The 19,561-nt window shown below is 43.5% G+C and overlaps 1 protein-coding gene across 2 annotated transcripts in view; it reads left to right on the top strand.

Moving 5' to 3' along the window:
- Positions 1–1,216: 1,216 nt before the first annotated feature.
- The window catches only part of LOC311046139 (amyloid beta A4 precursor protein-binding family B member 1-interacting protein-like), a 28,209-nt gene continuing 9,864 nt past the window's right edge, over positions 1,217–19,561 (top strand). For both annotated transcript variants that reach the window (XR_014600840.1, XM_084058290.1), the window contains exons 1-6: positions 1,217–1,345; positions 8,505–8,564; positions 12,473–12,554; positions 18,025–18,182; positions 18,458–18,529; positions 18,893–19,052. Coding sequence is in view for 1 of the 2 variants with exons in the window: in XM_084058290.1 (XP_083914416.1) it covers positions 8,505–8,564; positions 12,473–12,554; positions 18,025–18,182; positions 18,458–18,529; positions 18,893–19,052 (532 nt within the window). In the remaining variant the exon portion in view is untranslated. The remainder of the gene's footprint in view (positions 1,346–8,504; positions 8,565–12,472; positions 12,555–18,024; positions 18,183–18,457; positions 18,530–18,892; positions 19,053–19,561) is intronic.

Here is a 19,561-nt window from a genome sequence, read left to right as displayed (position 1 = left end):
TCTTTCTTTCTTGTTTTATTTGAGGTCAGGCCTAATCTTATTTTCTATTCTCTTAACTTTTTAACAACTACTTATATTGTATTCAAATGTCCTTTTTATAATGTGTTAATGCTCTTAATGTTTTCTAAAAGTACTTGGAATTGCCTTGTTGAAGAAAGGAACTTTATAAAATAAACTTGCCTTGCCTTGTCAAATGACAGGTTCAGACATGTGGGGTTTTAATGAGCCAAAGTCAAAATTAAGCACTTGAATGTCTCTTTTTTCTATGGGTGGCATCTTTGATCCTATCTGGGGTTCTGAATTAGCGGTTGGGTATAGTAGGACACTTTAAAACACAACGCTGAGGTATTGTAAAATAAGAGATAAAACCGTGAGCCCGGCCCTGTAAAATATACACTTTATTGGACTTTATTACTGCTCTTTTTTTCCCTTCTCACACCATATGGCTTCCATTAAAGCTTTAGCACACATTAGAAATTTGACCACACTTCAAATGTTTCCGCTTCTTTCTTCTCCTTTATGTGAGAGACACCGTTTCTCCCAATAATGGAACTCCTACCGTATACACACACACACACACACACACACACACACACACACACACACACACACACACACACACACACACACACACACACACACACACACACACACACACACACACACACACACACACACACACACACACACACACACACACAAACATGCATGCAAACACACACAAAGAGGCATACACCCATACATATGCATAGATTACTATATAGGGTCTCAGGCCCAGTTTACTGTATTTCTTTTTTTCCCCCTTTCTTTTTTTCCACTCAGGCAAATTGGACCACACACAAGTCAGAGTTTATTGATGTAAAAAAATGAAGAAAAATAATCACAGGACCCGGCATCTACTTTATAATCTCCTTCCTTTAAACATATTTCCATGTGTACAAGCAGCTACTCATCAGAATGTTTGACTTTGACCTGCCCCTGCAATCAGTCGGTCTGTGAGGAAGATTTATTGAAGGAGGGTGAGAACAAGGAGAAAGAATGGAAGGAGTTGATATAGGTGTTTAGGAGAGGATGCAAGGAAGGCAGGAAGTTGACAGAGAGAGATGCAACCAATTTAGAAGACTTATACAGTAAGAATGGTAGTGAAACCTACTTCCTCATTTAACACGATGCACGTTGTGTGTGTGTGTGGTGACACAGCTCATTGTTCCATCACCACTTCCAGCACGGCCAACGTACGCTACATGTTAATGGTGCCTCTATAAGGACTTGTCACTGGCACCTATACTATACATTCACTTTACCCTCACGTTAAGGCAGTCAATTTGACAGCAATCTGGACAAGGTAAGGCAGAGGATTCTCAGTTTAATTTACAAGTGCATATCGGAGCTTAGTAATGGTTGTGAGGCTTTAAAGCAGTGGTTTTCAACCTTTTTCATATCAAGGTCCATTATTTATTCGGCATTTGAGCCACGGACCACCATTTGATGAGACTGAAGTAAAGCTAAATTTAACTCGGAGTAAGGGTCCATTTGGTTTCATTTTACACTCTCACGAGTTAAAGATCTATAAGGGTCCATTTGGTTACCAATTCTTCCATCATTTAGCTGCATGGGGACCACCTGGAACCTCCTCAAGGACCACTGGTGGTCCCCCGGACCACTGGTTGAGAACCACTGCTTTAAAGGATGCCAAACCTCTGTGTGTGTTGTATTGCTAGATTTCACTAATATCTAGAAACGTTGTACAGGGGAAAACTAAATACAAAGTTCATCATATACTGTACTGTATGTGACAGATACCTTTTTATGCTACAATATGGTGTATGTTAAAATCTTATGTCATGCCAAATGCCACTTGATTTCACCAAACTCAGCCCAGTTCATAGTTAAATACATGAACCGGCAACATCAGCCTTATTTAGGACAAACACATGTACTTTAAACAACAGCCAATGAATGATTTGTCTGCCAATCGAGGGCTACTTAGGAAAAAATAAAGCAGAGGAAGCTGTTGACCACAAGACAAGTGAACACATATTTACTGTCAACAAGCATTTATCTCCTTCTCTCTCCATAGAATGAAAGCCGACTCACGGCGTTGCTTCTTGTAATTAGCTGTTGGCTTATCTACCGGTCTGTCTGCCTGTCTGTCTCTTTCGGTGGTTCGTTGTTTGTCTTATGAGCATGCTGACAGACCACAGTGTAGACAGCAGCTCGGCAATATGACATGCCTGATGATAGCATGGAACGCATAAATTAATGTGGCTTGGATGTGGTTTCGTACTGCAAGATGCTTTGATGGATAGGGATAGCACTGTGTAAACATGAATATAAATAACTGCGGAGAACAGGTCTCTAGAAAATAGCCTATGTGAAGATCAAGCTGAAATGTGTTGTTTGCACGACTTCAAAGTGACGCATAGCAGAAAAGATGTTGTTTTCGTCTGCATGTGAGAGACAGGAGTCCGGCGTGGCCAAATCTGCATTTTGGATGCAGCCTTTTCACTTTCATGTGGAAACGATACTTTCCTGCTTTCTCCGCTGTCCACCTCCTCCCCTCTCCTCTCCTTTCCCCTCCCCGCCACGAGGAGCCTTTCCTCTCAACTTACCCTCTCAAGATCAAGAGATCAAGAGGGGTTTATTTGTCACTCAGCGAAATGTTGGTGTGGCATGTTCCAAAGGCTGTGCCAACAACAACAATACAATATGCACATGATAATACTGTAATATAGATACTACTGGGTGTTATTAAATAAAAAGTACATGTATGTTCCGCCAGCAACAGCAATGGGGGAATGTACAGAATAAGGGTGAGGATAATTTAGTAGTAAGATTTATCAAGTGTGCAGTAAGGTACAGTATACAAATACAGTATACATCAATATATATATAGTACATTAGTGCAAGTAGAAGTCTATTCTCTATTCTTCTCCTCTCTCATCTCCCCTAAACGAGAACCCCCTCTTCTCCTCTTCTTTCCTCTCCTGTCCTCTCTCCTCTTCTCCTCGGTACAGTTTAATGGACAGTCTGTTTACTGTTCAGCATAAACACAGAATGGAACTGCTGGATATAGACATAGATATATAAGGTGTGTGTGCGCACGCATGCGTGTGTTCATGCATGTGTCTGTGCACGCGCGTGTGTTTTAGAGAGAGAGGGAGTACAGTATGTGTGCGTACGTGTGTATGCCTGCTGTATATATGTCGAGTATATTTATGTGCCATCTGTTTGACTTCTATCATATAACCACATTAGACAATACGCTTACAGAAGTGTTAGCAGTAGTACCCCATAAACGGCAGCCTTAATGCATAATACATTTGACTTTAAACTTAAACATGACCAAACAGATGTCCACTGTGCTGTTAAAAAAGTTTAAAGTGACTCATTTCTTCAGAGTTTAGATGTTTATTATATGTCTTTAGGACAATGTACCCTATCATAGCATGCATTCTCTCACTTCTTTTTTACCCAGCATTGAGGATTTAATGTAAACAACAGCGGGCCTGTTTTTCAACATCATCTCCATATGCTACAGTATGGGCCCTCACTAGTGTTCACCATGGGACGGTCCCATTTCTGTCTACATGTTCTCTGTCTCAGAAGTGGGCTGTGGATGGTTGAAAAATGTACCTCCCAATGACATCATCGTGGTAATTTCAAACAATATTTCAAAACGTTTTATTTTATTTAGTTATTAACAACAATGGCTTCTATTTCAGCATGCTAACTTTTCAGGAAGAAAAAGGGACTGTACTTTCCAACTTTCTATTAGCTTGGAATCCCCACTGATGATGTCATTGGGGGGTGGTTTGGGAACTGTCCACAGCACACCTATGAGACGCAGAGCGAGAAGACAGAAATGGTGCCATCTTATAAAGAACATTATAGAGGATTAGTGAGGTGTAGATGTGCTATTTCAGGGAAAAAAAATTTTTTGAAAATGTTCTACAATTCTTACCCATAATGAATGACATGCCCAAAATAGGCATGCCAGGCTGAACGTGGTTAATGCTTTACATTCAAGACAGCCTTACAGTATACGAACGTGCATTTTGGCATCACGATGAACAGCCTCAAAGGGTTGGCAGGCCCAAGGGAGCTCATTCCTCAAGAGCTTGGTCTATAAACTGCACCACATGCGAGAGGTTTCTTTCTTTCTTTTCCTTTTTTTCACCATAAAGCTGGCATGAAGCCATCTCCATATGGCGGGATTCATGCATTAACCTGAGCAGGCCAGGGGTGAGTTCCCCCAGAATTGTGGCTGCATGAATACCATATGAAAAACAAAATATATCATTAATTAAGAAAAGATTAACGGCCATATGTTTGGGAAATTGCACATGCTGGACAAGAAGCAAAAGGTCATTAGACTTTCTCAGTCTGTCAGGAATTAAAAATGCTGAAATGTTGTTGGGGTCAGATTTCTCAACGCTAAGATCATCTCTGGTCCTTCCTGTACATCTGCTGACAATGGGGATTCTCATGAAGATATTAAGATGTTTTGGATAAATCCAGGCCACACAACTGCTCCATGACTCAGGTCCATGAGGCACTCCTTCTGTCTCACCTCACGGCCAGAGGAGCATGGAATCAATTTGAGCCTACCACGTACTGTAACACTGTCACTTTGCAGAGTCATAGCGGTCCCATCAAACGATTAGCACATTTCTTTCTCAGGTTGTGACAACAACCTTCCCTCGTATATGGCAGCACATAGGCTGGAAGCATTTGAGAAGTGCCAGTGTGTAAATTCAACAGCTGAAGGAACCCTGTATTCTGCCTGAGTCACCTAGAGACAGTTTGAGTATATTTTCTTATAATAGCAGGTTGCTTTAAGTAGCTGTACTTTGTTCTAAAGTGTCAGTGTTGTGTAGTTTGTATAGTTGTAGTGTTGTGTAGTTGTATAGTTGCTTTAGCTTCTAACTAGTTGTTATTTAGCTTGCTCTATTGCTCAGCTGACAGCCTATTAAAGGCACTTTGAACTGAAGACTTGTATAATTAGGGGAGGTGCATTCACAGTGTCAAGGTGTTATAAGCCAGTGTGGGGCCAGTGTGACTTCAGTGTGTAAATTCAACAGCTGAAGGAACCCTGTATTCTGCCTGAGTCACCTAGAGACAGTTTGAGTATATTTTCTTATAATAGCAGGTTGCTTTAAGTAGCTGTACTTTGTTCTAAAGTGTCAGTGTTGTGTAGTTTGTATAGTTGTAGTGTTGTGTAGTTGTATAGTTGCTTTAGCTTCTAACTAGTTGTTATTTAGCTTGCTCTATTGCTCAGCTGACAGCCTATTAAAGGCACTTTGAACTGAAGACTTGTATAATTAGGGGAGGTGCATTCACAGTGTCAAGGTGTTATAAGCCAGTGTGGGGCCAGTGTGACTTCAGTGTGTAAATTCAACAGCTGAAGGAACCCTGTATTCTGCCTGAGTCACCTAGAGACAGTTTGAGTATATTTTCTTATAATAGCAGGTTGCTTTAAGTAGCTGTACTTTGTTCTAAAGTGTCAGTGTTGTGTAGTTTGTATAGTTGTAGTGTTGTGTAGTTGTATAGTTGCTTTAGCTTCTAACTAGTTGTTATTTAGCTTGCTCTATTGCTCAGCTGACAGCCTATTAAAGGCACTTTGAACTGAAGACTTGTATAATTAGGGGAGGTGCATTCACAGTGTCAAGGTGTTATAAGCCAGTGTGGGGCCAGTGTGACTTCAGTGTGTAAATTCAACAGCTGAAGGAACCCTGTATTCTGCCTGAGTCACCTAGAGACAGTTTGAGTATATTTTCTTATAATAGCAGGTTGCTTTAAGTAGCTGTACTTTGTTCTAAAGTGTCAGTGTTGTGTAGTTTGTATAGTTGTAGTGTTGTGTAGTTGTATAGTTGCTTTAGCTTCTAACTAGTTGTTATTTAGCTTGCTCTATTGCTCAGCTGACAGCATATTAAAGGCACTTTGAACTGAAGACTTGTATAATTAGGGGAGGTGCATTCACAGTGTCAAGGTGTTATAAGCCAGTGTGGGGCCAGTGTGACTTCAGTGTGTAAATTCAACAGCTGAAGGAACCCTGTATTCTGCCTTATTAACACCTCTCTGACATCTGGTTACTTTCCCTCTACTTTCAAGACTGCCAGAGTCACCCCCCTCCTCAAGAAACCGACACTTGACCCCTCTGAAGTCAAGAACTACAGGCCGGTTTCCCTTCTATCCTTCCTATCTAAAACTCTCGAACGTGCTGTGTTCAAACAACTGTCCTCGTATCTCCACCAGAACAACCTCCTGGACTCCAACCAGTCTGGGTTCAAAGTGGGTCACTCGACAGAGACTGCCCTCCTGGCAGTGGCGGAGTCACTCCATGCCGCTAGAGCGAACTCTCTCTCCTCTGTCCTGATACTCCTGGACCTGTCTGCAGCGTTCGACACAGTGAACCATCAGATCCTCCTCTCCACCCTCGAGGGGATGGGTGTCTCAGGCTCTGCACTCTCCCTGTTTGCATCCTACCTGACGGGTCGCTCCTACCAGGTGATGCTGGGAGGGTCTGTGTCTGAACCACACAGGCTCACTACTGGGGTTCCCCAAGGCTCGGTTCTGGGTCCTCTTCTCTTCTCTCTCTACACTACATCTCTTGGTGCTGTCATCCGCTCCCATGGCTTTTCCTACCACTGCTATGCCGATGACACCCAGCTGATCCTCTCATTCCCCCCCTCTGACACACAAGTGGAGGCACGCATTGCTGCTTGCCTGGCTGACATCTCGGAGTGGATGTCGACGAACCACCTGAAGCTCAACCTGGACAAGACCGAGCTGATGTTCATCCCGGGGAAGGGCTGTCCTCACCGAGACATGGCCATCACCATTGAGAACGCTGTGGTGACGTCAACTCGGACTGCGAAGAATCTGGGTGTGACCCTGGACGATCAACTGTCGTTCTCGGCTAACATCGCATCAGTGACACGGTCCTGCAGATTCCTCCTCTACAACATCAGGAGAATTCGGCCCTTCCTCACGGAGAAGGCAGCCCAGGTGCTCATCCAGGCTCTTGTCATCTCCCGCCTGGACTACTGCAACTCCCTCCTGGCTGGCGCTCCGGCATCTGCCATTAGACCCCTGGAGCTTGTTCAGAAAGCTGCGGCTCGTCTGGTGTTCAACCGCCCCAAGTTCTCTCACACAACTATCCTTCTCCGTTCCCTGCACTGGCTCCCCGTAGCGGCTCGCATTCAGTTTAAAACCCTGGTGCTAGCCTATAGGGCAGTGAAAGGAACAGCTCCCTCTTACCTCCGGGTATTGGTCAATGCCCACAACCCTTCCCGACCACTCCGGTCGGCCACCAAGGGGCGACTGACTCCCCCGCCACTCAACGGTCCTTCTGGTCGATCGACACGGTCACGACTTTTTTCTGTTCTGGCCCCACAGTGGTGGAATGAACTTCCCACTGATGTCAGGACAGCAGAGTCACTGCCCATCTTTCGCCGCAGGCTGAAAACCCACCTCTTCAGGAAACACTACCCTTCCTCTTTGCCTGGCCTACTTGTTGTTAACTAGTTTAGGAACTATTGTTGTATTGGATTGATTAGCTCGTGCTCATTTGATTTGGCTATTTTATCTCATGTGCTTGAAAGTAGATAGCTGATATATTGCACTTTTACCTTAGCGCTAGGTATACTCTTGGTTGCTTGTTTTTACAGGAAATACACTTAAGACCTCTGGTGATTAGTAGTTTCGTTCCCTACCTATGTTGAATACACTTATTGTAAGTCGCTTTGGATAAAAGCGTCTGCTAAATGACTGTAATGTAATGTAATGTAATGCATGCTTTGTTGTGTGTCTCTCTGGGTTGACTGAGCTGCTGAGCTGCAGAGTTTTTGTTTCACTTCCAGTGGATCTTTGAATCTCAAACATTGCATTTTCTAGATTAGTTGATTAGATGTAGGTTAGACAGCAATACAAGAAAGAATAATACATTTCTGCATAGAAAAATGTTTGTTTTTCAAATGGGCATTGTGTAGCCCTGTCTTTGGTCTCCTGTGTGTACAGGAGTGTGTGTGTGTGTGTACAGGAGTGTGTGTGTGTGTGTGTGTGTGTGTGTGTGTGTGTGTGTGTGTGTGTGTGTGTGTGTGTGTGTGTGTGCGTGTGCGTGTGCGTGCGTGTGTCGCTACAAGCACATATATTTGTGGTTTTGTGTTTATTTGTGTGTTTGCCACCACAATGGTGGTGTTGTGTCTTGCAATCATCGTTATTGCTATGCAGGACTTTCAACAAACCATTTTCACAATTTCCTCTGTTTTGTGAAGCATTTGTCTTCTCAGCTTTTCCAACTGCAATGCATGAAACCACTGTTATGGGATGGAATTGTTTACAAGCCTGCTTGTTCATGGCTGGTGATGTTCGTGTAAAACTTGCCAGCCAGAATGTGAACGCACAAAATGGCAGACTAAATTTCTGTTGTTATTACTGCAGTACTACATGTCTCCACACACAGACAACTAAGTGACCCCTACCTGTTCTACTGTTTCCAGATGGCAGACATTGATTCCATGTTCAGTGACTTGCTGGGAGAGATGGATCTCCTCACTCAGGTGAGTCATCGTTTATGAGTTGTTGGGTATAACAGTCGATCCTCACCTGTCATTGAATTCTTTACCCTTTAAGTCAGGGGTCTTCCACCGGGGGTCCGGTACCCCTAGAGGGTCCTCAGAGATACTGCATGGGGGCCGCCAAATGTGTCTGTGATAGGAACTCTTTTTTTTTTTTTTTTACATTAACCACTTGAACCCTTGCATCCCTATTCTGGGGGGAATATTAGCCAAAAATAGCCTATCTAAAAGCTCACAACGTGTCACAGATGCGTTGTGAGCTTGTAGATGTGCTATTTTCGGCAAAGAGGTTTAGTGTACAAGGAAAAAAGAGCACACCAAGTACAGAGCCAAAGGTCAAGTTTACAAAGTATTGAGGGTTTCAGTCGTTATGTCTGAAAACACCCCAGATTTTGTGTATCTGTAGTATAATGTGATAAAGCTGCATCAGCTAAGCTGTGACAGGCCTAGCATGAGCTGAGCTATGATTAGCGTAGCAGCGGCAGCTCAACTGTGTCGTTCGCTGCATGCACGTAGCATATGAGCTAAGCTATGATTGGTCTAATTTAGAGGGGACAGAAATAGGGACAGAGATACAAATAAACCCAGTTCTATGACTGGCCCCACACTGTAAAAAAGTCCATTCTTATACCGACACCGTGCATCACACTCCCACTTATGCGTATTCTAACCTGGAATCTGCCCAGCACAACCGCAGTCCTCTGCTGCTGTGTGTAAGTCCACTGAGGAGCACCACTAGATCAATGACAGCAGCAGTCCAGTCCAGATGGAGTGATATGAATGTGTCAATTTTGGCAAGTGTCTTTGTCTTGCAGTGACAGAGCGAAGCAATTTGCCTTGTTTCAACATCCTGTCACGTATTTTTAGACAATTCTTCTACCATGTAGAGATGAGAAGAAAGTAAAAAATCTGTCACCTTGTTGTCAGATGGACTTTAATTTTGGTAACTTTTGGTAAGTGTTGGTGTTTGGGGTGGAGGTTCCGGGTACTTGAAAAAAATATGATGCATTCCCCAGGATGCGCCAGCTATCTTCATCTGGAAGTGGACAATCCAAACAAGAGTTTAATATCAAACATCTTTGCTCAATTCGTCACATTCTCCCTCAAAATGCATCCAGATGATCTAAGATTCTTGCCTTTTCATCACACGTTCCCAGCAAATGGCTCTTGAGTGGAAAACAAGCAACCAAAGAGGTCGCAAGGAATGGATCAGAGGAAACGAGTGGTCCTCTGAGGACATTGGATGATGTGATACAGTAGTCTTTTTGTTCGAGATGAACTGCTGTAGTCCAGAAACCTTTAAGACAATAATGAGAAGTGAAGGCATCCCATCTCTTTTGGACGCTGTACAAATGCTGCTGATTTGGAGCGTTTGTAGGCCCCTCATCATCCTGCGGCGGTTTGACACTTCTAATGATACAGTCCTAGATTGTGTGCCGTTTGATTGGTATGAATTTTAATTATTTTAAAAGATTTTAAATGAGCACAGCCCCAAGGATAGGATCAGCTAGCATGCACGCTGAATGGATTTATGTCACTTTAACAAGACTTAATGGCCATCCGCAATCCTTCCTCTTGGGAAAAAAAACATCTTGGTGACACCACTCAGCAGCCTATTACCCACATTTTTGATGAAAAACATCATTTTGATTAAAGAAATCATTCTTTCTCAGTCTGTGGCAGTAGGGTATTTGAAATAACTGCATTAAAGCCTCGAATGGGCCTGTTCTGCCTTTCACTGCCGCAAGGCAAGCAGATAAAACAGAGCTCCACACACAACAGTGGTTTTCTATCCCAAGACTTAAAGGTTAAGGAGGTGTCATTTAAGCACGGGATACATCACACACATGTGTTTCCAAGCAAAGTCAGAGAATTTCGGATGCATGCCAGGAGACATTCTATAGAGTAAAGGTCAGTCTGTAGCCTGCCCAGTAATGTCTGGATTGTTTATAGTCCATGATTAAGCCTGTAAGGATTTAGATGAGTTGTTTGTGAAAATATTACAGCATCATTATAATTGCTATAGTCTATAGCCTACACAACTACAGAATTGCACCCTTGACATTTGCAATCATATACATTAAATTCAGACCTTTGACCAATTTGTATGGTAGAGTATGTTAATATAATATAATTAGCACACCTGCAGTGATTGAAGGTGGTCTCCCCGCTCTTCTATTGAGAAATCTCGACCCTGCAGTCATTTAGGTCCACGACTGGTTGATAATATTGTCTGAAGGCTGAGGCTCAAAATGTAATATGTTCCCTGCCCAAGCGGGTGTTTCCTCTTAGCTCAGTGGTAGAAGTTTTGTTTTGTTTGGAAGGACATAAACCGTACAGATTTCAGATTTAACCATCTGCATTACAGTAGTCTGGGTCAATGACTCCCTTAAAGTGTTAAACCAATTGAACATGAGAGGAAATAGTTTGTGGTCTGTCCAGCCTCTGCGAGCAACATGTTCTGTTTAACAGATACAGTTTAAAAACAGACCATGGAACAGAACATGTTTGGAGTGAAGGTTGCAGATTTAAAACAGGTAACATAATTACTGAACATTCCACAATGGTTCTCCGCAAATGAAAAAAACAAGCATTCCGGAAGATTGTATGTCCTGAGATTTCCAAGGACACATATGGCTTCTGTAGAAATACCAGGGCCCTGTTTTCAGGACTAGAGAGAGAGAGAGAGAGAGACCCCAAAATATAAGTTCAGTTACTACTGGTCTGAACCAAGTCGGAAACAAGTAGTTCTGGACCTTGTAACCTTTTTCCTGAAGGAAATGGAACAGAAAGTGTATTGGCTGGACGACAGGAGCCCCTGATTATTTTCAGACCCATCCTTAGAATATCATATCACAGATGTTTGGCAGATCCTGACCAATTATGTTTGATGCTGCCCTAACTACATTATTTATCTCCTTTCTGTCATGAGCAGTTTCCATACTACACTGGGATAGAGAATGTGAGAACGCTATCACAGTTCAATTGACCCATTCAATTTCTTGAGTTGTCACAGAAAGAACAATCATTGATGGGCTTTCTGCACATTATGGCTTACATTGTCACTCCATTTAAGACGATCAAATGGTGGTCCCCAGGAACTTGAAACTATCTACTCTCTCTACGGCCTGACTATTGATGACCACATGTATGCTGAAGCACATGGAATGTTCAAAGATTCCAGACTGGAATCTTTGACCAGGCCTCTATTTGTTCATCTGTTGGACACATTGTTTTATGATAAATCAGGGCTTGACCGCTTGACCAGGACACATAATGCTTTAGTAAAAATAACGTGTGGACAATATCCCTGCAAATGAATGTATAGCGCAAGTTGAGAGCAATCCAAAATGTAAGTTAGTTGTTAGTATTTCTTTAAAGCCTGTTTTAGGGTACAGTTACACTGAACTTTGATTCTGCCTATGCGGCAGATTCTGTGACTGCACTTTTAGTTGTTTTTTCATTGTCTTCCCAATGTAGTCGTTGCCAATTCCCTCCATGTAGTCCCTGTCATTGCTGACAACTGTTTGTTTGGTCTTATGGAGGGTGTAGAGACAACCCCATGATTCTCCGGGTTTTTGCCATCTTTACCTCTACATTTTGAAAAACATTTAAACCAAATAAAAATCCCAATCCAAAGGATCAGAATATTTTGAAATACCCAATTCTAAAATGTAATCCAATCCGATTACTGAAATCATATTATTGAAATCCTATATGAGTAAAGTTTTGAGAACCAGGGCCCATGCAGAGAATGTCTTTTGGCAGGTCAAATCATGTATCCCGCATAAAAAAACACATATTTACAAATTAGATTTGTCTCCAAACTAGATTTTGTTCATAATAACAAGTAACCATCACTGACTGCAGATTAACTCCCTTCTTTACAGAGTATAGGAGATGCGGCTGAGCCTGCAATACACCATGAACCTCTCCAGCGTAACTACTCCATCGGCTTTAAAGACATGAATGGTGAGAACAGATGTCTTTGCAAAATGTGGAATGAGCCACGTTGTTAAATACAAGAAGGAATAAATCTGAATATTCAATAGCAAATGAGACATTTAAAGGTATTATCCTTGAGCCTCTCTGACATATTGCTTTTGGGCTTACACTATTCTTGGCAAGACTTGGAAAAGGATTTTAAGTACACAAATGATGTTTATACCCCAGTTAATATAACGGAACAAGATTATAAAGATAAAAGTAGGACATTTTAATTGTGTGTGTACGAATTTCAACCCGACGCACACTACTTTGTGCGACTGGTCGGCTAACGGCCCTCGCAAAAGGCCGGAGTCCCTGAATCGGTGTGAAGTAGATAATACTCAGACCTACACCAACCTGTGTCTTTGATGGTTTTTATTTACTAACACAAATACAAACATACATTAACACACCCAGCAGCCAATCGTGCTGCTAAGCGGCCAGTCAACTACTATCTTAGTCAACTACGATCCTTGCCAGTAGGCTCACATTCTACTAACAAAGTCTAGCCAGGTCAGGCTGTCAGGTCAGACAGACAGACAGTCAGACAGACAGCCAGTCAGTCAGGTTTTAAACCTACAGAAAGATTGAAACACAGACACAATAATACAATATTACCGACATGAATCTTCACACAAACAAAAAACATATCAGCATATATGACCATTCATCTTCGTGTATCAAGAGCTTTTCTACTTACTACTGATCTGTTGAGGGACTCCAAGAAACTGATTTCCCACTGACTCTGCACCACAGACCCACACAAAGGATGTTTCCTCCCACCAGATCATGCCCACCCCCCAAGGTGGCCTGGTTCTCTCTCTCTCTTTCCTGATAAGGGATCTAAGGTATTTTTATGACCCTCAGAAAATCTAAGCAAGGACCCCCAATATGTGCCTTTACTCACTGGGCAAATACGATGAGCACCTCGCAAGTGTCTTTCTCCTCCCCCCTAACATAGGCATCAAGCATGTCATTTGAGCCTCTCTCTCTCTCCTCTTCGAGATAAGGGAATGGTAAGGAATTTACGACCTACACACTCTGAGAAAGGACCCAACTTATGAGACCTTAAAGAGCTGCCTCAGTTAATGACTCCAAACAGGCAGTATTAACCTTCATATATGTATGTATTTTACCTATGCCTTTATATGTCGGCCTACCACACTGGTCTAATCCTAAATAAGCAGTAAATACACACATAATTATAATCATAATAATATTACAGGCGCTGAAGGCATGGAAAACCTAACACCTCCCACCCGGCCTCTGGGTCGGCGGACCCAGAGGCCGCAATAACCTCTCACATTCACGGCCCGCCCATATGAAAATCCTCCCCCACTGGCAGCAGGAAATGGCTACAATCCATTTACCTCTGTTTTTTGGCTTAGAGAACACACTGGTAGGTCGCCCCTTAGTGAGTGAGGCACCGCCTGGCATAGTAAGCAATGTACTTCACACATGTCTAACTAGGTACATCTTACTTTGGTCTGCAAACCACTCCGATCCCATACTCGGAACAGCCCACATGTCAAACTTAAAAAGTTACGTACTTCACACATAACATGAATTTATGCACACCACACATGTTTAACATAAATTCCCCAATCCAGAAACAAACTAATTTGGTATGTAGTTGCCTGTTTTCCCCCACTTTAAACCCCTTTCAATACCTATAGGCCTTAATTAAAGGCCGACAGTGGATTAAAACTGCACGAATTCTCGAACCCTTCAAACTCCCACTAGCCTCACCTTTAAGAGAGCAATAGTTAGGCCAGTAGTTCAAAACCGTGCAAATCTATAAACCACTATCGGTCAGTGTCAATAGTTCAAAACTGTACGAATTTTTAAACCACTTGAACTCCCACTAGCCTCACCTTTAAGAGAGCAATAGTTAGGCCAGTAGTCCAAAACTGTACGAATTTGTAAACTACTTCGACCACCTATATCCTGGGCAAAGTTTTAAAATGAAAATTAGCAGATCTACAAGCTCATCTTTTGGAACACTGATGTGTCCTTTCCCTCCCACTTTAAACACCTTTCACTCATGGGCAAAGTGTCTTAAATGTTTCGCAATGGTAAAATAGCAGATCTACAAGCTCACAACCTGGCAGGTCAGCCATTTAGCCAATTTTGCGTGACATCATCGTACAACTAAGTATAAAAGAGATTAAGTGGTGAACATAACCTGTATCAAGGCACCCCACTCAACCCCTTTCCATCCCAGGCAGTAAATTAATACTCATCATCATCATCATCATGCAAGTTATTCAAATCCTCATCATAATTGCATACATTTTGTATGGCTCCATTCATTTCACTGTTACAGGCACATCATAAAGGTCCTAAACTACCACACACAGTAAGACACTTTAGACGTCCTTCGATGTCGCATAGCACACATTTGGAAATGGCTCCATCCATTCACATGTTAAGAAACATCACAAAAGGTCCTAACTACTACAACAAAAGTAGGACACTTCAGACGTTTTCTTTTTTAGTGCTGCGCATAGCATCTCTGTCCACCCGAGTGCACCTAAGTACCCCTGCCAGCCGACCATAAACGGACACATAGGCCCACCGCCTTGTGGGCCTCTGTGCCAGTCATGCTCAACCGCAGCGGTCCAGGTTGCTTCGGTGTGGCCCTGGCCATATCCAAACCACTGCCACCCCCTGCGGAGGGTAGAAGTGGAGAAGTCAGCTTCTCTGGCAGTGTTCCTGTGCCGCCGCGAAACGCAACCCCACCACCAGCCCGCGCCGATGACTGTGGTGGGACAGTGACTTCTTTCAGCCTCCCCCTCAACTTACTCATGACCCACCGACCAGGCGCGAATGGGTCAGGGGGTTTCAGCAGCTCACACAACTCTGCCAACCCCAGGAGCAGCTCCTCTTGCTCCTGGTTCGTTAGGCCGCGCCCTCCAAACCCGACTGGTCTGGCTCTTGTGGCTACTGGCCTCCCACCTTGACCCACCCGGGCCTCGCTCTTCCCTGGTGTGGTGACAGAGTGTGGATCGTTGTCGGCCGTCCCCGTTGGCTTAGGTGGCGCCACGACGCTCTGCACTGGTGTGATGTCGGTGCGTGGATTGGTGTCGGTCTCCCCCTCGGCTTTCTCCGTAGGCGTCTCTACCTCGACCGTCACGTCCCCCGCGGCCTCTCTCGCGATCTCCCGTGGCACCTCCCCCGCACCCGCAGCTTCGTCTGCGGGAGCAACGCCGTCTGGTCCGCCCTCTGATGGCGCTCCCTTCTCTCCCGCCGACGGCCCCTCTCCGCCGGCTGTCACGACCTCCTCTGCGCCTTCTCCGCGTGTCGTGATGAGTAGATCTCCCTCTCCGGGACAGCCCGGGTCTCCTGGCTCGCCCCCGACTCCCGGGAAGATCTGCTCCATCCGCCCTGCGCCAACCACCCGATCAGCGGTGGTAGCGCCTTCTGGCGGGCTCACATAGTCACTGGCAGCATCAATGAGTCTATCGTACTCTGCTCCCAGTGACTCCCTCTCCCTGACTAGTGTTCTTGCAAGAACCATAAAATAGTCAGTCATCCACTGCAATGCCCTCCCAAAAGCCTTATGTGCTGCCTCCCACCTCACTCCCAACTCAACTAACCCTCCCATCTCACTCCTCTTCCCTCCCACTAAAAGTGTTCTCTGGACGGCTTGAAAGACAGGCTACTTAGTTAGTTATAAGTTATTAGGCTTGACAGCACCCAGTTAGCAATTTGGTAGGTAGCAGTGTCACCCTTTGTTGTTAGAATCCACAGCTCGCATCTGTGTACACTAACAACAACAGTAGGCTAATAACGTTGTATAATTTAACCCCTGATAACTAATCCTGACCTAGTATCACATACAGTTAAATAACGTTATCCCTGACTTAACATCACATACAGTAAACAATGAAAACCCCTGACAACTAATCCTGTTCTAGTATCACATACAGTTAACATTGAAACCCCTGATGCTAAGCCAATTAACCTTCCCTTTGTCCTCTGCTTCGACGGTGATCTCCGCCGCCTTGTCTCTCTACTTCTGACTACCTTCAAAAGTGGCCTCACTTCGTTCTTATTGCCCTGGTCCCATAACCCAGAGCAACAAGCTGGTCTTCTGACTACCTTCAAAAGTGGCCCAACGCATGTATCCTTACAACTTCTGACTACCTTCAAAAGTGGCCTAACGCTTCTTATTGCCCTGGTCCCATAATCCAGAGCAACAAGTTGTTTATAGCCGTGATAAATTATTATTTAACACGGTTATAAACGTAACCTGCTCCAAAAGGGTCTCTGACTCCATTCAGAGACTATCAGGTTACTATTTGTTATAAACTACTTAAATCACCTAAAGGCCTTAATTAAAGGCCGATAGTAGTTTAAAACTGTACGAATATTTAAACTACTATCTGCCAATAGTTTAAAACTGTACGAATTTCAACCCGACGCACACTACTTTGTGCGACTGGTCGGCTAACGGCCCTCGCAAAAGGCCGGAGTCCCTGAATCGGTGTGAAGTAGATAATACTCAGACCTACACCAACCTGTGTCTTTGATGGTTTTTATTTACTAACACAAATACAAACATACATTAACACACCCAGCAGCCAATCGTGCTGCTAAGCGGCCAGTCAACTACTATCTTAGTCAACTACGATCCTTGCCAGTAGGCTCACATTCTACTAACAAAGTCTAGCCAGGTCAGGCTGTCAGGTCAGACAGACAGACAGTCAGACAGACAGCCAGTCAGTCAGGTTTTAAACCTACAGAAAGATTGAAACACAGACACAATAATACAATATTACCGACATGAATCTTCACACAAACAAAAAACATATCAGCATATATGACCATTCATCTTCGTGTATCAAGAGCTTTTCTACTTACTACTGATCTGTTGAGGGACTCCAAGAAACTGATTTCCCACTGACTCTGCACCACAGACCCACACAAAGGATGTTTCCTCCCACCAGATCATGCCCACCCCCCAAGGTGGCCTGGTTCTCTCTCTCTCTTTCCTGATAAGGGATCTAAGGTATTTTTATGACCCTCAGAAAATCTAAGCAAGGACCCCCAATATGTGCCTTTACTCACTGGGCAAATACGATGAGCACCTCGCAAGTGTCTTTCTCCTCCCCCCTAACATAGGCATCAAGCATGTCATTTGAGCCTCTCTCTCTCTCCTCTTCGAGATAAGGGAATGGTAAGGAATTTACGACCTACACACTCTGAGAAAGGACCCAACTTATGAGACCTTAAAGAGCTGCCTCAGTTAATGACTCCAAACAGGCAGTATTAACCTTCATATATGTATGTATTTTACCTATGCCTTTATATGTCGGCCTACCACACTGGTCTAATCCTAAATAAGCAGTAAATACACACATAATTATAATCATAATAATATTACAGGCGCTGAAGGCATGGAAAACCTAACAGTGTGATTATTTAATTGTTTGACTGTGTCCACTTTTAGAGTCTCTTAATGAATTGGAGGACAATGACCTGGACGCACTAATGGCCGACCTGGAAACAAAACAACAGGCCCTGTGGTCAAGCCAGACCACGTACAATGACCTTGTACAATCTGCCACAATCTCCGCACCACCGGAGGCCCCCCGCCCTCTGCAAACGGTAACTTTGTAGTTGTTAGTAGCCATCAAAAATGACTTCCTCATTTAATGAACAGAGACGCTGGGTGGATTATGTCACACCTTGAATTTGAACAGCTTAAATTTACAATCAGGGGCTCCACCCAGAAATATATCACGGTCTGGGAACCATTTCTGTCTTATTTTGAGGATGTGTTTTCTACAGTAGCAATATACTGTAGCCATTAGCCATTATTTATACGCATAATTTAATGAGCAGAGATTGATGTTGATTATATGGTTATATAATGTTTTCAGAGTGAACCGCAAGTCAAAGCAGACAAAGTCAAATTAGCGCTGGAGAAGCTCAAAGAGGCAAAAGTACAAAAGGTAAAGTCATGTCATTTCCATTATCCTTTTAAGTCCCATGGTCTTTTTTCTTTCTTCAATTAGTAGCTATGTAAGAAGTCAACTCTACTGAGCCTGGGTCCAGGATGAGAGACTAAAAGTATACGCGCTCCTACACAAATCTATCATGATTCCATATCTTATGGGACATATAAGCTATCTAATATGCCATTACCCACTTTCATGACATGTCATTAAGTCACAAATAGTAAATATGGAAATAGCAGAAATAGCCGATCTACAAGCTCACAACGCATCACAATGTGATGAGCTTGAAAATGGTTATTTCTGCAACAACAAAGTATATAGGTAGTTTAAAATCTGCACTCTGTTTCCCCTCCCCAGCTAATAGTGAAGGTGTGGATGAGTGACGGCAGCGCTAAGACATTGATGGTGGACGAGAGACAGACGGTTAGAGATCTTTTGGACAACCTGTTTGAGAAGACACACTGTGACAGCAGTGTAGACTGGAGCCTGTGTGAGACCAACCCCGAGCTGCAGACTGGTAAAGCCACAGTAAAGCACACCAAATGTCTGTCAGAGGCGAAACGTTTAGCTGTTTGTGACAGGTAGATATATCAGGCAGCCCACGTTCTTAGGACAAAGTTCTTAATTTCCAAAACAACACACTTGTGGTTGATTATCTGCTGACCCAGGATTATCTGCACCAGGTGTGAAATGATGCAATGGAGTCCGTCGTTTTAGATTTATTAAAATGCAGTTAGGTATACAGCAAGCCAGCAGCACATCAGCATCCAATTCTCTCTCTTCTGTCTCTCGGTCCCACATTATATCAGTTAGTAGACAACCCTCATTCGTCACTCCATATCCTGTTCTATTCTTCCATGAGTCAAACAGGACATGAACACATAGCATCGCGATCGTTATGACCTGACATGTATCTGACATTGTCACCCGTTCTTTCACAATTTGTTTGATTAACCCGCGTGGTAAGAGGACAACATCTCATTCTCACGGTCAACACTCTAATGTTTACAGTACTCCCTTCTTCCT

This window comes from Gymnoscopelus microlampas (genome assembly GCF_963454915.1).
Source record: "Gymnoscopelus microlampas genome assembly, chromosome: 5".
Lineage (NCBI taxonomy): Eukaryota > Metazoa > Chordata > Actinopteri > Myctophiformes > Myctophidae > Gymnoscopelus > Gymnoscopelus microlampas.
This window is presented reverse-complemented; position numbering and strand designations above follow the sequence as displayed.